Genomic DNA, 18,763 nt, shown 5'->3' on the forward strand with positions numbered 1-18,763 from the left:
TTCTTTTCAGTCATCCAGTCTAGAAGTACAAATAATAATAACATATTGAAAAGGTGAGAAGGGAAATTAATTTTAATTCGACAAAGTCAAGAATGGAGTATGAAATGGGATCAAAACTTCAAAGCCAAAATCATTTTTCAAAGAGACAAAACAGAAAATTTCAGTTCATTGCGCATTGATGTTTCAGTCACACGCACAACATTTTGCCTAGGATTTAATTTTCCCCAAACGACACCACCTCTCTTATCAATTTTGTCACATTCATTGGATCAAGTTCGCATCAATATTATCCATTCGATCAAAACTAACTCTAATTGTACATAGAATTAAATAATTTAAAATAGGAGTTAAATCCGGAATTATAATTAAGTTTGGTTTTAAACAATGCATGAATTTATCATGAATTGAACCGTGTCAAGGACTCATTCATATAATTTTAATGTTAGATTTTTTTGCATCATATTTAATAAGATTCATTCTTTTAAAATTTTATATTTTGAAGATTCATTCCTTTAAAACTCTATATAAGTTGATATTTGAAAAATATAATCTTTTAAATTAATAATTATACGATCTGCTGATAAAATATTAAATTTTTAATTTAATTTATGAAACTTAAGTTTTAATAACTTCGAATAAAAAATAATTTATTTGTAAAATAAAAAATTTAAATTATTTTAATTAAAAAAATAAAAAAAATCGATTATATTTATTATTAATTATTTAATTTAGATATATTCATGCACATATGTACATGGACATAATAAATAATTTCTCACATAAAAAATATAATGTGAACAAGAAACATTGTTACTGTATTATGTAAGACTCCCATGAAAAGCAAACAAAACTTTGTAACTTTTCAATGTGTTCAAATTTTGCGGATTCTTTTTTTTGGTCGGTTTTTTTTTTTTGTTGTTGTTGCAGAGTCTTTGATGAATCAAAGGCTCTTCTATATTAAGAGAAACTCCTGAGCGTTAGATACAAGAGAGCTACAAGAAAGGGAAAGAGAGAAGCAGAAAAGGAAAGAGAAAGATCTTTTTTTTTTTTTCTTTCTTTATTAACATTAACTCAAAGCTCTGCTCTTCTCTGCTCTTTTTCTCACCAGTTAAAATAAGGAACAATTTTATTATATTTTTTAATTATAAGGAACAATATTTTTGTTGTCTACCAGCATAAAAAGTCAGGTTTGTTTCTTGAAATAGTTTCATTTCGCGTTTTTCTAATGTTTTCTTCATGTTTTCGGTTTATATTCATTGAGATTTTGTGATTTTTTTTCCAATTTATATTAAGATTTTACTTCCATTAATAACTCTATGATTCTAGATTTGGGTTTTATCTTTTCTGATTTTCTGTTTTTGGGTTTTTATTGAACGGTAGTTATGAATATTTTACCACGCGTGGATTTACAGATTTGATGATCAAAGAAAATTTTAATTTAGATTTGTTCTTTTATCCAACATAAAAGTTGGAAATAATCACGACTTTTCTTCAGAAATCAGATACCTTAAAGAGAGTAGTAGCTTACTGACAATGTATGTTTAACTAATTGTTCGATTTTCTTAATGATGCTTTAACTAATTGTTTATTCTTGTCTGGTTCCTTTTCTAGTCTTGTTGTCCATTTTTCCTTGTGCATCATATCTTTTTCTTTTTGTATGTCTTGTACTTTGTATACTCGTTTCTCTCTCTTGGTAATCTGTTGTTATTTTATTGCTTGTCTATATTTGATTCAGTGACTGAAGCAAGTTTCAATCACTTTGTGTTCTGGAAATTAGCACAACAGGTTATTATACCATAAAATACTTTGTTATGATATTATAAACTAATATCAATGTTGGTTGTTCATTTAGCAGCTGTACAAGGTATATTTTGGAGTATATATTAAAGGAAAGGTCTTGATCTGAAGATTGAAGGTACTTGTTTGGTACCATTTGTAACTGACTCAAGATATAATGTTTTTTTTTTCTATGTTTTGAGTTGTTGATGAGCAAAAATTTTGCTGTGAAGATTCTTTATTGGATCCTATGATAAGGTATCGCAATGGTGTCGATGAACATGGAGAAGAAATGGGTGTTTCCGCTTGTGATAACTTCTCTCATATGCACGTTCCTTCTTGTCACTTCCTTCAATATGGGGGTTGTTACTTCAGTTTACAAAATCAATTCAGTCTTCTCCATTTTGCCGGCTCATACTTCGATGAACCAAAGAAAGCCGGGCTATGCTGAATCGAAGATTGACCTAGGTACCCCACCACCTCCTCCTGGTCCAACAGTACCTCGTTTTGCTTATTTGGTTTCTGGATCAAAAGGTGATCTGGAAAAGCTTTGGAGAACTCTTCATGCCCTGTATCATCCACGGAATCAATATGTGGTCCATTTGGACCTTGAGGCACCTGCAGAGGAAAGATTGACACTTGCTTCCAGAATAAAAAACCATACAATTTTCTCCAAAGTTGGGAATGTTTATATGATCACCAAGGCTAATATGGTTACTTATAGAGGACCCACCATGGTTGCTAGTACTCTTCATGCTTGTGCCATTCTTCTCAAGAGAAGTAAAGATTGGGATTGGTTTATCAATCTCAGTGCATCAGATTATCCTCTTGTGACTCAAGATGGTTAGCCTCTATCACATGCCTTATTTGTTCTCTGCTTTTCTGGGCTGGTTGATCTTGTTTTGCGTATTCAGTTATTCGATTCTGCACGAGTAGTCATTGATCAATTAGATTGTAATTTGCAGATCTTCTTTATGCATTTTCGGCTTTAAACCGGAACCTTAATTTTATTGAGCACACAAGTCAGCTTGGCTGGAAAGCGTAAGTTCTCTCCCTGATTCCCTTTCTATCTAAAATCTTTATATATGTCAAATGCCAACATATTTCGCCTGTTCTTGTGCAGGGACAAAAGAGCGATGCCTTTGATTATAGATCCTGGACTCTACATGTCAACCAAGTCTGATGTATTTTGGGCCACACCAAGAAGAACATTACCTACTGCATTTAAATTATTTACTGGTTAGTACTCTGTCACACGGCTGATTTTTTTTTTTATTTTAATTTCTTTGTTCAGTGATTCAAACTTTTAGTGTCTTGATTCTTTACAATTAAGAATACGGGGACTGCAATGTTTAAAAGTACTTGAGCAGTTATTCATAGTACTGAAATTTCATAAGAATTGTTTCTGGGGATCAGTTCCATCTAGGTGGTCTCAATAGGTAAACCACATCTTCAGCTTTATCTTCTTATAGGTAGATGACATTATTGTTTCTGATCTCATATAATTTTTTCCATCTAAAAGTGTATTTTCTGAAGCTATATGGTGGGTTTGAGTTAAACTTTTTATAAATTAGGCTTATAGGCAAGCTCTGTTAAAACATTTGAAAACATATATGCATTGTTTTAGTGATTTTGCTGGATGGATCCTTGATCTTAAAGCAATGCCTTGGCTTTGTTCTTCACTTTAAGTTCGAACCACACATTACGCTCCTACATAATAGCATATATTGCAGCCCTACTCATATGTTAGAAATAGAAATGGTAAATTTGTCTTGTTATGCAAAATTGGTGGTTAACGGTTTCAGAACAACCTCTTTGATTGCAGGTTCAGCATGGACAGTTTTGTCACATTCATTTGTAGAGTTCTGTGTCTGGGGTTGGGATAATCTACCAAGAACTATTCTCATGTACTACACAAACTTTCTCTCCTCACCTGAAGGCTACTTTCAGACTGTCATATGCAATGTTCCAGAGTTCGCTAAGACCGTCGTAAATCATGATATGCATTATATTTCATGGGACACTCCCCCTAAACAGCACCCGCACGTCCTTACCCTTAATGACACGGACAATATGGTTAGGAGTAATGCTGCATTTGCTCGGAAATTCAAACAAGATGATCCTGTCTTGGATAAGATTGATAAGGATTTGCTTGGCCGGTCAAGGGGGAGCTTCACCCCAGGTGCTTGGTGCTCTGGCAAACCAAAATGTTCGAAAGTTGGAGACTTGAACAAGATCAAGCCAGGTCCAGGAGCTCAAAGGCTTCTCCAACTCATAACTAGGTTAGCCATGAAAGCTAATCTTGGTCAAGGTCAGTGTAAATAGGTTTCATAATTGGGAAAGTTCAATCATTGAGGCAGCACAGCTGGGAAAATTGTATCTAATAGAAGAATTTTAATAACGGGCATTGCTCATCTGGCCAAATAACTTAAGGTTAATCTTAGTTTTGCTGCAACCAATAGGAATTCAAGATTATAGCCTTGCTCAGGATCAAAAATGGTACTCCATGGTCGATGCCGCACTTTTTTGGTACTCTAAAAAAAAATGGCTTTATGCTTCCATCTTTTGGAATTGTTATTCAATATTTCTCTACCACAGAACAATACTTTTTCAAGACATTGATGTTCACAAACTTGGTGACCCTTGATGTTGAAGTTCTGGTTATGAAAGATCCCAAGCCATGTAAGCATTCACTCAGGTGCATCTCATTTGGTTTCCACTACTCTTGCCGAATAACTCTAAAAAGAAATATCCAACTGTGATGCTTCAGAAAATTAATATACTTACTCAAAAAAATGGCTATGAATTATAAGCATTAGGAAATATACAAGAGGGCTGCTTTTTACCCTTTTTTCTCCTTTAAATTTTATCTACATATATTTGATCAAGTCATTCTCACTCTAAATGTTAAATTGCATCCGCTACAACCTACTGCCAAAATTTTTTTGCTTAAATGCTGTAACCCTTTAATCTTCTCCAATGTAAGACACCTATCCTTGTTTGTTGTTCTGTGCCTGCATGGTGCACTGATTTGCCTGTGTCCTTTTTGCTTAGATCATGGATGATTTCAAAGAGGAAGAGGCCAAACTAAACCATCTCCAAAATTTTGATATTCCCGGTAGAATTTGCGGCAACAAGGGTAGAGGACTGGCCACGCCAACAAACAGAAGAGATAAACTGCGCAGCATCATCCATTTCATTACCAGAAACTGGATCCATGTTGTTGAACTTGAATGTCAAGGCTGGCATCGGGAACGCCTTATGATATATGAATACCTATACAATAGAATTTCTAGTGAGTGCTGAATGCATAAATCTGTATAATATCATGTTCAAAAGGCATGATGGAATGGATGCCTCAACAGAGCAAAAGCAAAACATACTACAGACTGACATTTTGAAATGAAATTGAAGCTGCTGTCTATTACACGTTCGTTACTTATAAACCACAGGTTTCACCAAAAACCAGGAGTTGGTATTGTAGAGTCTTCATATAAGATTCGTAAAAGCTCTGACAACTACGGCAAATCTCTGTGATCAGTACTAACTGCAGAACACTGCAACTAAATCTATCTACTTTTCTCATCATCTAACTTTTCATAATGTAGGATGCATACATAATAAATGTGATAGGCATTTGCTGTTCAAATATGTAGGGTAAGAATAAAATTGCAACATTAAAGGAAATTTTCTCTTCTGCAACACCATCAATGGACTTTGCTAATCTCTCAAAATAACTTTGATACCTAATGATTTTGGTAATTATTTTAGATTGATGTTCTTTAATGCAATAGGCAAGATCATGGCATGATCTTCAAGCAGATTGATTACAAGAGGCTTCTTTCTGAAAATTTCCCTAAGGACGGCCTTGACTTTTTATGCAACTTCAGTGAATGGTACCAAGTGGAAGGATGACAGCTTTTCCAAAGATAATTTTTTGAACAAGAACTACGAATATGATTTCATCATGGCACTAGAGTGTGGATGCAATGGGAAGGCCAACAAAATTGCATCAATGCATTTTTCTCTGACTATATAACGAAAGAATATATAGAGTACCTCATTAGTTTCTGAACCAGTTGCAATGTAACCATCAGATACTGACAAGCCCACAAAGTTCTACAACAAGGAGAATATGAAGTACATCAACAAGACGGAATAATTTTCCATGAGCAAATTATGTTTAACTAGTCATTGTTTATGAGGATGGAAACAAACTCAAGCAGACCAAATAAATTGTCACAAAAATTCATTTCATTGCAACATATAAAGCTACTGAAAAGAAGCTTTTGCAAGAAAGTATATGACTTTAAGGCAGCTTTTTTTGTTAAGATCGCAAACTAGCAAAGTGGTTCCTTTTAGCACATGACAATGGATACTTTTAGGTAAAAGTATTATTATTATTATTATTATCATTATTACTATTAAAGAAATAAAATGTAGAGATCAGTATCCAACCTGTGAGATATTGTTCATTTTAACCCAAAGGTTTTACAGTTTTGTCTAAATCTGGTAATCTAAAACACGACACGAATACGATATGAAAATAAAATATAAAGGTGACACGACTTAAAATTTTAGCAATAACTATGTGGATTTAACAAAATAAAAAAAATATAGTTCATATTTTCGTATCAATGTGAATCAAAGAAATGTATTTTATGTTTTCGTATCAATATAAATTATGTCAGGAAATTTTTGTATGAAACATAATACGAATACACGAATTTCAATATTTTACACCATACAAATACACAAATCGCTAAGTCTAGTTTTCTCTTACAAAAGACACCTCACAAACTTGGATTCAAGTCTCAACTTATATATTATAGTAGACTTTTAGAACATCTTGATGTTGGATTGAGGTGTCCTTGTTAAAGTTAAATGTTATTGTCAAGTCCAACACAAAGCACACAAACTCAACGTCCTCGTCAGGCTCAGCACAAAGTACACAAACTCTCCTATTAAAGCTTGACAGACATCCTCGTCAAGCTTTTAGCACAAAGCACACACAAAACCAAGATCACACCACACGTTGATATTATTGAGTTAGCTCCCATCGTGTAGCACTTACCTCTCAAGATTTTAAAAGTGACTCCCAGAATCTAACACCTAGCTCTCGTCTAACTGAAGACCGCTTTGATACCATTTGTAGAGACTCACACCAAACCTATGAGATATTATCTATTTTGATCCGAAGTCTCATAGTTGTCCCATAAAACGAACCTCACAAGTACATCCCAATGTGGGATTGGGGTATCACAAATTTCCTTATTAAAGCTTGACATCCTCGTAAAGCCCATACAAAGTACACTAAACCACAGTACCAGAATCACACTAGGTGTTGGAATTTTAAAGGTGACTCATGATGTAGCACTTAGCTCCCGTTCGACAAGTGATTACTCTGATACCATTTGTGGAGACCTGTACTCAACCTATGTGTTCGACTAATGACTACTCTAATACCATTTGTGAATACCCACACTTAACCTGCAAGATATTATTCGTTTTGACCTGAAGATCTTATGATTTTGTCCCATAAAAAACGTTTCACAAGTATCAATATATATATATATATATATATCATAGCAGATTCTCAAAATATCCTGATATGGGATTGGAGTGTCACATAAAATGAACATTGGTATTAATTTGGTTCATATTTTGGTCTTAACATTATTAAGACAGTTTCCAAAGTCAATAAAAAATGTTCAAAAATAGACAAATAGTCTTTATTTATATTCTATCTTTAAGATTTATAAACACCAAGAAAGTTACTAAAAGAAAAGAAAATAAAATAAAGACCTTTGTAAAAAGGTTTTTTGTTAAGGTGAGGAAGCATTATAACCAAGTAAAAAGAATCTGTCGAAAGATGATGGAAAGAAAGACTAGAGCACACCCTAAAATACTGAGTACACTAAACTAAAGAACTAGAATCACATCAGGGGTTGGAATTTTACAGGTGACTCTTACAATGTAACACTTAGCTCTCGTTTGACAGGTGATTACTCTGATACCATTTGTGGAGATTCGCACCCAACATGCGTGTTCGACTAGTAACAGCTCTAATACCATTTGTGAAGACCCACACTTAACCTGCAAAATATTATTCGCTTTGACCTGAAAGTCTTACGGTTTTATCCCATAAAAAGCATCTCACAAGTATTTCTACTAATATATCATAACAGATTCTCAGAATATCTTGATGAAAGATTAAGGTGTCACATAAAATGAACATTGGTGTTAATTAGGCTCATATTTTGGTCTTAACACTATTAAGACAGTTTCCAAAGTCAGTAAAAAATGTTCAAAAATTGACAAATAATCTTTATTTATATTCTATCTTTAAGATTTATAAACACCAAGAAAGTTACTAAAGAAAATAAAATAAAAGCCTCTGTAAACGGGTTTTTTGTTAAGGTGAGGAAGCGTTATAACCGAGTAGAAAGAATCTGTTGAAAAATGACAGAGAGGAAGACTAGAGCACACCCTGAAATATTGAGTACAACGATAGGTGGTGGTAGATGGTTAAGCAACGCTAAGCAAAAAAGAGATAAGGCTAAGAAAGGGATTTGGAAAGAGAGAATTGCAGAGAGAATTTAAAAGAGGATTAAGTGAATTTGCCAAGGTCTCCAAAAAGTCCCTCAATGAATTGTGGAAACTCCTAATTATAGGTTCTAAGAATAGGAGTTACATATCTTGAGTATTGAATAGAAATAATACTGGAATTGACAGTTACAAAAGGTGTTAATGCATTGTCTAATGGTAATTAATTAGCTATTGGTGATAGGTATGTTCACTATTTATTATAAAAGAAAGGGGAAATACCCATACTTTAGAGAAAGGTTAAAAGGAGACCTTTTAATATCTACATATTTGATCCACCAAGCCAAATTCTCCAAAACATCTCAATATTGAAGTCAACCCAAGAACCTTGACATATTTGACATATTCCTAGGTTATTTTTACTTTTTTTGGTGAAGTAACATTCGATAAAACATCTTTTATGGAATAACTCTTAGTGAAACAACTTTTGATAAAAGTGTTAAGTGTTTTTTCTTGAGGAAAATAGTTATTTTGTGAAGAGCTTTTCTATGAATAAGATTTTCCATGAAAAGCTGTTTCGTGTACAGCCTTAAATGAAAATAAGATATATAAGATATATTTATTCTCATAATTAATAGATGAATGATGTAAGTTTCATGAAAAAATTATATACATATACATATTTTCTGCACATGAGCGAGTTCATTGCTACCTGCATGGAATTTCTTTGACAAAAATCAAAGAGTGTCCCATACGTAAAATAAGCAAATTTTAATGTTATATATCAAAGAATTCTTACGTGATAACTAATGCATGAAAGTGTAAGCCATAACATTAGTATTTCTCCAAAAAATAGAAAAATTGTTAAATGAAACAAGTAATGAAAGTGTTGCCATAAAATAGGAGAACAAGTAATAGGAGTATTTTTCTAAAAAATAAAAGAATAACTAATGGGATTGTTTCCCTAAAAATAGAATAACAGGTAATTGGAATGTTTCCCTAAAAAATAAGAGAACAAGTAATGCAAGTGTTTCCTTAAAAAATAGGAGAACAAGTCATGAGAATATTTCCTTAAAAATAGAAGAATAAGTAATGGAAATGTTTTCCTAAAAAATAACAGAATAAGTAATTGGAATTTTTCCCTTTAAAAATAAAATTTTCCCTTAAAAAATAAGAGAATAAATCATGGAAATGTGCTCCTAAAAAAAATAAAAGAACAAGTAATGAGAATGTTTCTAAAAAATAGGAAAATAAGTAATAGAAATGCTTCTTTAAAAAAAAAGAGAACAATTAATTATAATGTTTCTCTAAAAAATATACAAGAATTGTCAAAAGAATAAGAATTGTGCGTGGGCATGCTTCTATGCATGGATATTTTGCTCCCTACTTGGAATTCCTTTGATAAAAATTAAGGAGTATTCCATGCATAAAATAAAAAAATTTCAATGATTAATAAGACGGGTATAAAATGCACTTTATCAAAGCAACGTACGCTCTAAGCTAGCATAAGCAAAATAAATAAATATTACAAAAAATTAAAATTAAAAAATATTTTTGATGCAAAAGCTTGACTTGCACGTAATCAAACTTTACATGCAAAGGTTAGCTTTGCACATAAGTCTAGCCTTGTGCGCAAGATTGAAAGTAAAAATAAAAAAAGACTTTCTTATTTCTTATTCAATTAATTTTAAAGAATTATTATTGACTTTAATGATTTTTAATATATATCATGGTCAAAAATGGTCTACGAGAGTTTGATAATAAAATTGATAAGAAAAGAAAGGAATATTGTTGTTTAATGGACTACAAAGTTAAGTTAAGAAGAGGTGCAAGTTTTTTCTCAAAATCATACTTAGATAGTTATGTGTCCAATCAATTAAAAAATTCTCTATATTTACTGTTGATAGGGTGCATTGTTATATATAAACTGCTGACACATTCCTGTGATTATTGGAATGTAAAAGGATTTGATCCCTAGTGGAGTCACCAAAATGTAAAAGGGTTTTTTGTTGAGGTGAGGAAGCATTGTAAACAAGCAAAACAAAATGTGCAGGGAGACTACAGCAAAGAACACTGGAGCAGACCCTTGAAGTATTAAGTGCAACAGCAAGTGGTGATAGACAGTGAAACAAGGCAGAACAAAGAAAAGATAAGGCTGAGAAAGGGTTTTGGCAAGATAGAATTGCAAAGAGAGTTTGAGGGAGAACTGAGTGAATTTGCCAAGGTCTCCAAAAAATCCCTCAATGAGTTGTGAAACTCATATTTATAGGTTCAAAGAATAAGAGTTACATATCTTGAGTATTCAATAGAAATAATGGTGGAATTGATAGTTACCAAAAGTGTTAATGCATTGTCTAATGAGAGTTTAATTAGTTTTTGGTGATAAATATGGTAAACATGGAAGTTACTATTTATTCTAAAAGAAAGGAGAAACACTCATACTTTCAAGAAAGGTTAAAAGGAGACCTCTTAACCATCGCCATATCTTATCCACTAAGCCAAACTCTCCGAAACAACTCAATAATGAAGTTAACAAGAGAAACCTGCCATATTCCAGGTTATTTTCAATTCTTCTTTTTGGAGAATTAACATTTAGTGAAGCACCTATTGTTAAATAACTCTTAGTAAAGCAACTTTCAGTGAAAGAGCTTTTGGTAAAGGTGTTGGTGTTTTTCCTTGAGAAAGTTATTTCGTGAACAGTTGTTTCATGAAGGAGTTGTTCCTTGAATAGTTGTTCCATGAACAACTGTTACATAAAGATGTCTATGAAGGAGTTGTTCCTAGAGTAGTTATTCTGTGAACAACTTTTCCGAGAAGATGTTCTATGAAGGAGTTGTTCATTAAAAAGTTATTCCGTGAAAAGCTGTTCCGTGAAAGAAATGTTTCATGAATAATTATTCTGTTAACAGCCTTCAATAAAACAACCTTGTTATTTGTTCAGAATTAGCTTTATTATGCATATGTATATAATGATGTGATTCTTGTAAAATAACTTTAGAGAAACTTAAAGTGATTAAAATATTACTAGCCAAAATCAAGAATCTACATCCTCAAATGGGAAAATATACTAACAACGTCAACTTTGGCCAGTCTGCCCTTCAGCAGAATCTTATAAAAGAGAGACAAACCCCATTTGTGGACTTTCACTTAACAAGAATTGCATCCAACCACTTTGGTTCTTCAAGTAAATCCTTGTTTTGTCCATTTAGCTTTCTTTAGCTAAGTCAGTTTAATGTTAGCAAGTTACTTTGGAAGTAAAAGGTACTGCTCATTCTGGAATAATTTCTGCCTGCTGTTGTGCCTAGCCTAGGAAAAGGTTAGAGTAAGCCTTCTTCTCAATGCAATAAAGCACATTTTCCAGTTATTCACTTGTATACACTTGTAACTAACTTAAAACCGATGGTGGAGTGGCCCAATCTGAACATAAGTCCATAACAAACCCAAATTTAACTCATTGAGACACTAACACTTAACAGTTCGGGCACGTCCGATAGTCCAGAAAACAAACACTTCAGATAAATAGGCATACCAATTTTGACAACAATCTTCAAGCAATGGACAACAAATTAATGGGGAAACAACAGTCATGGCTGTAATATCGTGTTATGTATCCAACCTAAAACCAACTAGCTATAATTGAAGAAGTGTAACCTCCATATTCTGTTATGGAGAATTCTAATATTAAGCAATGAGGGATAATACCGCTTAATAATGAACAACCTACTTTATGACCTTAACCATTTCAATTCCTTTCTTCCTTAACTTCATGGATTTCTCAAACAAAAGCAGATTAACCATGCAATTGTAACAAGGACAAATATACTAAGCATAGCAATCGAGTCCAAACAAAACATGACATCGTAATTTAAACATAAAAGCTCAATTTGATGCATGAGTTAATATACCTTTACATTCATGTGGCCAGTAAAGGACTGACGAGGAGTATCAATAACCCGAGAAGTGCACATTGACAAATCCCAAAGCTTCAGAGTATTATCCGTGGAAGCAGACACAAGAGTACTTGTATCAACAAACTTGACATAACTCACAGCTTTATTGTGTCCAACTAGTGTTGAAAGAGGAATCCTAGAGTTTCGGAGATCATAATAATGAATTTTATGATCTGCTGATCCGAATGCAAGATAACGACCAGAATCCAAGCGAAACTGGACACAGCAGACATTGGCCTTTGTTTTGATGGTACAAATACTTACTCCCTGCAGTAGCAACCCAGGTAAGAGAAAAACTTATCATACATCCAGAATTAAATATGCATATCAAGAAATTAGATGACTGCAGTACGTTTAGTTTCAAAGTTGACATCCACCAAGTGCAAAAATAGAATTGCCTGATTGATACTCCATAGTTTTACAGAGCCATCGTCACTCCCGCTAGCCAAAATTGTTGGATCTGCTGATGAGAAGTCGATGGACCATACGCGTTTCTCATGTTCTCTCATTTCAGTGAGTACTTGACTTCTTGTAACATCCCACACCTGAAAACCGTAGAGATACTGATTTAGATACAGCAACAGACAACTGAATGATGAATGATGAGAGAACGCTTTACCTACCTGCACCACTCCTTCAAAGTTACTTGATGCAATCTGGCTTTTAATATAACTATTCCAACATATACTGCTTAGCTTTGACCGACTAGCCATTTCAACCACAGGATAGTGAATGTCACGATTTTCATTTATGATCGCATCACATTCAAATACTTTAATCTTCTTATTTACACCAGCAGTAGCAAAAAACTCTGCATCACGATCAAAACCGAGAGAGCAAACCAGATTGGAAGAATTTAATAAATCTCCTTGCTTCAAATCTGCCTTGACTTTTAACTTGCTGTAAGATAGATACTTGCACAAGCCCTCAAGGAATGGATTTATCCATCCACTTTCCAAGCCCTCGCTATACCTCTCTTTTGATGTTAAATTATTGACAGAACTTCTTTCTGTCAGAACAATGGATCCTCTGCCATCACTGTTCAATGGTGTTTGTCTACTCAAAGGCTTCCCTGATTGCTTCACTGGCCTGCATCTTGTCAAAAAATATGCTGACTCAAGTTTCTTAAAGTTTTTCATCAACCGAGAACTTTTCAGGAGTAAACTTTCTTGATTTTCAGCAAGTGTATCAAACTTTTGATGAGTTTCAAGGTTATCACCACATTCTTCAACATTTTGAATCTTAAGTTCTGGTCTAAATCGTTTTCTAGACCCCAACCTAGAAGAATCATCAGTATCAACAATATTTATTGAGGGGAGATTCGATGTTGAATTGTCATCTTTTCCCAGCTCTTTATGGGAGCCTCCATTTTTCTTTAAGATTGTTTGCTGCTTTGTAACTTCTGCAATATCAGAACACAGAAAAGAAACAGTATCTTGCATCCTATCGGCGACTTCCTGTTTCCTTTGTTGTATCAGCAAAAGGAATTCCAGCAACAACTCCTGCTCCTCTATTCTCTCCCTGAGCTCTATGGCTGCTTCACGTTCTTCTAGGTTATCCCTTGGTTCATTAAGAAACTCACTCTGTAACAAATCACTGTCACACAGGTGAAACAATATTAATACATCAAACCTATTATAAACAAATGATGGAACTCCAAACCGAAAGTAATAATTACTTTATGTGCCAGTAATAGAAGCAGATAACACTTGGAATACGTCTAGAACAGCAATGGTGACATAAAAGTAATTGAAGGTGGTGTGAATGAGATTTCCTTTTACTACTATTACTTCACAAAGTGGGAAACAAAAAAAAAAAGGAACACGTCATTATCCATCATAAACACTAATAGAAAATGCAATGACAAATACACCATTATCTATCAGAATACTACTTACATGCAGTGAAGCAGCCAGGAATTTTTTCAGGAGTGTCCACTTATATATATAAAACACTACTGATGGATTTACCAATTTTATCAATAGAAAGGATGTGCAGAAAAACTTTAGGGGTGTCCAAGGAAAAATTTTCCTTTAAATTTTCTTGTTTTCCAAATTTTGCGGTGTCCAGAGATAAATTTTCCTCTACATATTCTTGCTCTAAATTTTCTTGTTTTCTAATTTTTGGTCTGCCACAGCTTACATGTACACCTAGACTTATTAGATGGATGTTTCTAACATTCTGTCTCTAATGCACAGTATTTGACCACATTCTTCATTCCACTATTAAATGAAATTTATCAAGAAAATGCCATGCAAAGTTGTCCATGTGACTAACTAAACTCTCTAACAAATATATAGTTGAAGGCATAAACTATTTTCCATTAAGGAAATAACTCCACAAGAAACCATCCGATGGCCTATAACATATTGAGAGAATGTGACGTCACCTGAATTTTGCCCCAAAACCTTTATATTATACATTCCATGCACTAAAACAGATCATTATCAATACTATTGCAGACATTTTAATATGCATGCCATGCCTTACATTTTAGTCACAAAGTTAAAACCTATTTGTAAAGTCAGACCATAAGATTTGCATGAGGACAATGCTGTCCAGCACATTAAGAAAGACTAGTCCAATCATGTAGTTCAATCATATTCATATTAATAAAGAAAATGTTTGATAATGTTAATGAAAAGAAAAATATATTTAAGTAGAAAGATATAATGGACACTCGGTGCAGAAATTATAAATAATGGTGGAATGTGTAAAAGGCAAGAAGAAATTACCCCATTTGTGGACGACTACTTGGCTCAGGATGCAATAACCACAAACAAAATGAAGCTTCCTTTGGCCGCTTCAGGAGCAACTGTGGAGGAAGAACTCGATGTCTTAAACTAGACATAGTTGTAGTCTTTTCTTCTCTTGAGCTGAAGGGGCAGAATAACTGCAGACACATAAAATACTAAGTATAAAAATACAACGAAAAGAGTTTTAAGATTCAATTCGATGATTGACTAATAATTAATAACAAAAAGCAAATAAAACAAAAAAAAGGGGCACCTAAGAGTTTAATCTAGCCATAACAAATAGAAAAGCCAATAAACTAACAACAGAAAAATATTTCACAAGTTTAAAAATGATGGATGGTATCAAGCATTTTCAAAACTAGCCTCAAAAAGAAGAACTCCCAATCTATAGATGTCAGAAGCACAGGTACTGGGAGAGCCAGCCGCCTCTTCAGGACTAGTGTACCAACTGGTCTCCATAAGCAATATCTGTTTCATAGGAAATGGTTGCTTTCTCTCTTCTTTTTGTTCAAAATTTCTCCTGTCCAACATTTTATTTTCTTCACTTTCCTCTATGAGTGCATTCCTTGCACATACTGAGCTTGACTGCATGCAACTAGCTTCTGATACAACATTTGTTGGAGTTTGCACATCTCCATTCATCAGGCATCGCTGCTGACACATGTCAAGGGGCAAAGTAGAGGATAAATCCTTAACCTCCATACTTTGGATATTTAATGCATCCTCAACAGAATCAGATCCAGAATCCGAACAAGATGCAGATTCGATGAAGGAAACATGATTAAATGAGGACATGACAAAGCACGAAGGTCGAACACTATGGACAACAATCCCTTGTGAATGTGCTATATTTACAATCTCAACTATTTGCCTAAATATGTGCAAACATTCAAAGACATCAACAGATCGTTCTGGTTTATCCAACCACTGCCTCAAGCTAACATCACCCCATTCGATGGCACGGACAAAAGGGTTTATTGCTGCCTCATACTCACAAACCCCAGAAACACCGACCTGGCTTCTAAGGTGATCATTGTGAGCCAGCACATCCCTACCATCCTCCTTTCTAAACCCAAAATCACACGAAACATCACCTGAAATGTTGATTCTTTCAGCACGAAATAGACTTGGATCCCTGTCTGAGACACCAGAAGTATTCAGTGCCCTAGAACTATCAGACTCCTGCCAAGCAGATTCAGATGTACCCTCCATTGCTATCCTCCACGAATTGCATGAACACCGCCACTTAAAAATCCAAGAAATGAGAAAAAATTCTGGCTTCTTATCCACTCTCTCACTTCTATCATTATTTGAATCATAAACTCATTCCATTGTCACAAAATGAAAGGAACCCAACTTCCCATCAACAAGTGCAAACTCAATTCCCTGTAAACACAAGGAGCCAAAATCAATAACCTTTGCACACCACAATTATCATTAGAGAAGCTATCACCAACCCCACCACCACTTACACCGCCAATCAGAAAAGAAAAAAAGAATAACACAACCTAAACCAACAGCCAAAACACAAAAGACCCAGTAATAAACATAAAATCACCTTCACATCACACCAAACATCAAACAACAAACAAAACTATATATATTTAAATATTTAGTGTACGTTTAAAAAAAAAAAAAACCAAAGGAAGAGAGAGAAAGAGAGAGGTACCAGTTAACACCATGAAAGGATGTTCTTCTGTTCCTGCTAGACCAACCTGTAAACTGAACCACACAGCAAAAAGAAGTACTTTTTAGTTGACACTAAAGATTCTCAACCTCACAAAATTGCCACAATATAACCAAAAAAAAAAACAAGAAACAAAAAACAAAACAAAACCTTCCCAACAGAAATCACAGACCATTTGAATTTCAACATTAAAAATAAAATAAAAAGCCGCTCTTTTTGTGCACTTCATTATCTCTTTATTCCAATTGGACTACGTGGCTTTACCATAACCTCAAGCCTTTTTGCCCTCATGCAACAGGCTAAAAACGTCAAATTTGTATATGTTGTGGGTCCAATGGGAATTAAATATTTTACAAAGAAAATACTGTGGACTGTGTCTCTGAGTCTCAGTATGGGAAAAGAATACACCATGCTATTAAAAATTATTATCTTGGTGTTGAAAAAGAGGATCTTGGGTATCTTGAATTTCTTAAAGAGGAAACCTTTTGAGATCATTGAAACCAGACAAACCAACCCAAATTTTCATTTTTAGTAATTTTTAATCTTTTAAAAAAATGATGTAACCTATCATGCTGAAAAACTCAGCTTTGATTCTAACAATTGATTAAAAAAACCATAAGAGAAAAAAACAAGTTGAAAGTTCAGCGAAAGCACACTTGTGGTTCTTCTTTAAACCCTGAAAACCTGAAAGGATAACTTAAAGCAAGGAAATTTGTTACTATAACTTTTAAAGGTTGAAATTTTAGATACCCCTTTGGACATTTTATTCAAAAAGCAGGCCTCTTGAACTGTAAATGAATTGTTATCTTACTTGGTGTTGGGTCAGATTCTAGAACAGGTGTCAGCATGGTGATAGAGTAATTGTAATCTAATCTAAGGACAAATTTGGTTGTTACCAAAAGAAAATATAATTATTTGGTAACCCTTACAGTTTCCTGATTAATCATTTGTTTCCTATTGGTTTTCAGTTTTATCATTGGTATCCCTAAATTTTTTTTTTTCCAAAGAATGATTTTTCAACCAATTGGAGCATGAACTATACACAAATAGAATCATAAAATTTCAAGAAATAAGGTATTTTGATATTAATATTTATGATTTATAAAGTGAAGTATTATTTAGAAATATTATTTACATATTCATTCAAGTATATAATTAATAAAATCGCAAGCATTGGGAAATTTTGTCACGTTAAACATTTTTCAAATTAAAAAATCTCATAAAAAAACTTCTATTTTTTTAAGTTTAAACAAGAGGAGATATCTCATTCAATATTAGAGCATACAGAAGGTTTAAGTAAAAAATTATATTAAATTTATAAATTATTCATTAAAAAAAGTTTATTGATAGCAAGAATAAGAGACGAAACTAGAGGAAGCAAGCAAGGACCACGATACCTCCAAAATTTTTTTATTTCTCTTGTGATTTAGTGATAAATTCTATTTATTTATTACTTTGATTTTTTTTAATTATTATTTGATCTTTCTTTTATCAATTTTCAGACTTTACCTCTAGCAAGAATCAAATTTAAATTTTACAAATAAAATTTTAATTTTTATCAACTCAATAAATATTATTGATAAAAAAAATTTATTAAAGTAGCTAAACAAACTTTATCAAAGCAAACAATTTTGTATCCGAAAAAGTAAACAATTTGAACCCAACTTGTTCAAAAAAAAAAAAAAATCCACTTCTAAGAAATGTAACTTTGGAGGAAAAATAAGGACTTCCAGATAAATATTATTAAATTACTATTTTGCATAGTGAAAAATGAAACGAGAGAAAAATAAAATAATTTTATTAATTTAATGGTTAAATTATAAAATAAAATATTATTATAAATTTTAATCATTAAATTAATAAAATTTTTATCCTTATCTCTTTTTATCATTCTTATCTAATAAAATCTAAATTTCTTTGGCAACCATGATTTTAAATCATAATTACAAAGTGAGTAAAATCCCAAAAAAATACAAGAAATATAATTTGTCATGAGATTGTCCTACCTACCTACCTATATTTAAAAAAGCATTTTTGAAAATTTTTTA

The 18,763-nt window shown here is 33.0% G+C and overlaps 2 protein-coding genes across 17 annotated transcripts; one reads left to right on the plus strand and one right to left on the minus strand.

Annotated features, from left to right (window-relative positions):
- The first annotated feature begins 795 nt into the window (after positions 1 to 795).
- Positions 796 to 5,222, plus strand: LOC111275843 (beta-glucuronosyltransferase GlcAT14A-like). Of its 4 annotated transcripts, none has more exons than XM_089754616.1 (7): positions 796 to 1,187; positions 1,856 to 1,915; positions 2,010 to 2,619; positions 2,742 to 2,817; positions 2,900 to 3,015; positions 3,602 to 4,458; positions 4,831 to 5,222. In XM_089754616.1, exons 3-6 carry the CDS (start codon positions 2,043 to 2,045, stop codon positions 4,099 to 4,101), a joined length of 1,269 nt encoding a protein of 422 aa, XP_089610742.1. In that variant the 5' UTR covers positions 796 to 1,187; positions 1,856 to 1,915; positions 2,010 to 2,042; the 3' UTR covers positions 4,102 to 4,458; positions 4,831 to 5,222. The 4 variants fall into 4 exon arrangements, with proteins under 4 accessions (XP_089610742.1, XP_022717135.1, XP_089610743.1 ...); XM_022861400.2 differs by having other exon boundaries at positions 810 to 1,187; positions 3,602 to 4,474; XM_089754617.1 differs by having other exon boundaries at positions 883 to 1,187; positions 3,602 to 4,087.
- Positions 4,551 to 17,458, minus strand: LOC111275842 (protein SPA1-RELATED 3-like). Of its 13 annotated transcripts, none has more exons than XR_016333737.1 (9): positions 17,372 to 17,458; positions 16,698 to 16,750; positions 15,392 to 16,414; positions 15,008 to 15,165; positions 12,896 to 13,868; positions 12,625 to 12,817; positions 12,228 to 12,539; positions 5,836 to 5,895; positions 4,551 to 5,052 (listed from the first exon to the last, which is right to left on the minus strand). XR_016333737.1 is itself a non-coding variant. In XM_022861392.2 (9 exons), exons 3-9 carry the CDS (start codon positions 16,238 to 16,240, stop codon positions 4,864 to 4,866), a joined length of 2,688 nt encoding a protein of 895 aa, XP_022717127.1. In that variant the 5' UTR covers positions 16,241 to 16,414; positions 16,698 to 16,750; positions 17,372 to 17,452; the 3' UTR covers positions 4,551 to 4,863. The 13 variants fall into 13 exon arrangements, 8 of the variants coding, with proteins under 8 accessions (XP_022717127.1, XP_022717125.1, XP_022717124.1 ...); XR_016333738.1 differs by lacking the exon at positions 17,372 to 17,458 and adding an exon at positions 16,888 to 17,126; XR_016333736.1 differs by lacking the exon at positions 17,372 to 17,458 and adding an exon at positions 16,866 to 16,924.
- Positions 17,459 to 18,763: the final 1,305 nt, after the last annotated feature.

The sequence above is a fragment of the Durio zibethinus genome, chromosome 25, assembly GCF_047325235.1.
Source record: "Durio zibethinus cultivar Kanyao isolate XHJ-2024 chromosome 25, ASM4732523v1, whole genome shotgun sequence".
Taxonomy (NCBI): Eukaryota; Viridiplantae; Streptophyta; class Magnoliopsida; order Malvales; family Malvaceae; genus Durio; species Durio zibethinus.

What these genes read in the sequence shown, in the direction of transcription:
- LOC111275843 (XM_089754616.1), top strand. Translation starts at nt 2,043, where the DNA reads ATGGTGTCGATGAACATGGAGAAGAAATGGGTGTTTCCGCTTGTGATA. An exon ending in AGTCAGCTTGGCTGGAAAGC is followed by an intron (nt 2,818 to 2,899) that starts GTAAGTTCTCTC and finishes GTTCTTGTGCAG; the next exon opens with GGACAAAAGAGCGATGCCTT. An exon ending in TGCATTTAAATTATTTACTG is followed by an intron (nt 3,016 to 3,601) that starts GTTAGTACTCTG and finishes CTTTGATTGCAG; the next exon opens with GTTCAGCATGGACAGTTTTG.
- LOC111275842 (XM_022861392.2), bottom strand. Translation starts at nt 16,240, where the DNA reads ATGGAGGGTACATCTGAATCTGCTTGGCAGGAGTCTGATAGTTCTAGG. An exon ending in AGTAGTCGTCCACAAATGGG is followed by an intron (nt 13,869 to 15,007) that starts GTAATTTCTTCT and finishes CCTGTGTGACAG; the next exon opens with TGATTTGTTACAGAGTGAGT. An exon ending in CTGGTTCAGAAACTAATGAG is followed by an intron (nt 5,053 to 5,835) that starts GTACTCTATATA and finishes TCTATTGTATAG; the next exon opens with GTATTCATATATCATAAGGC.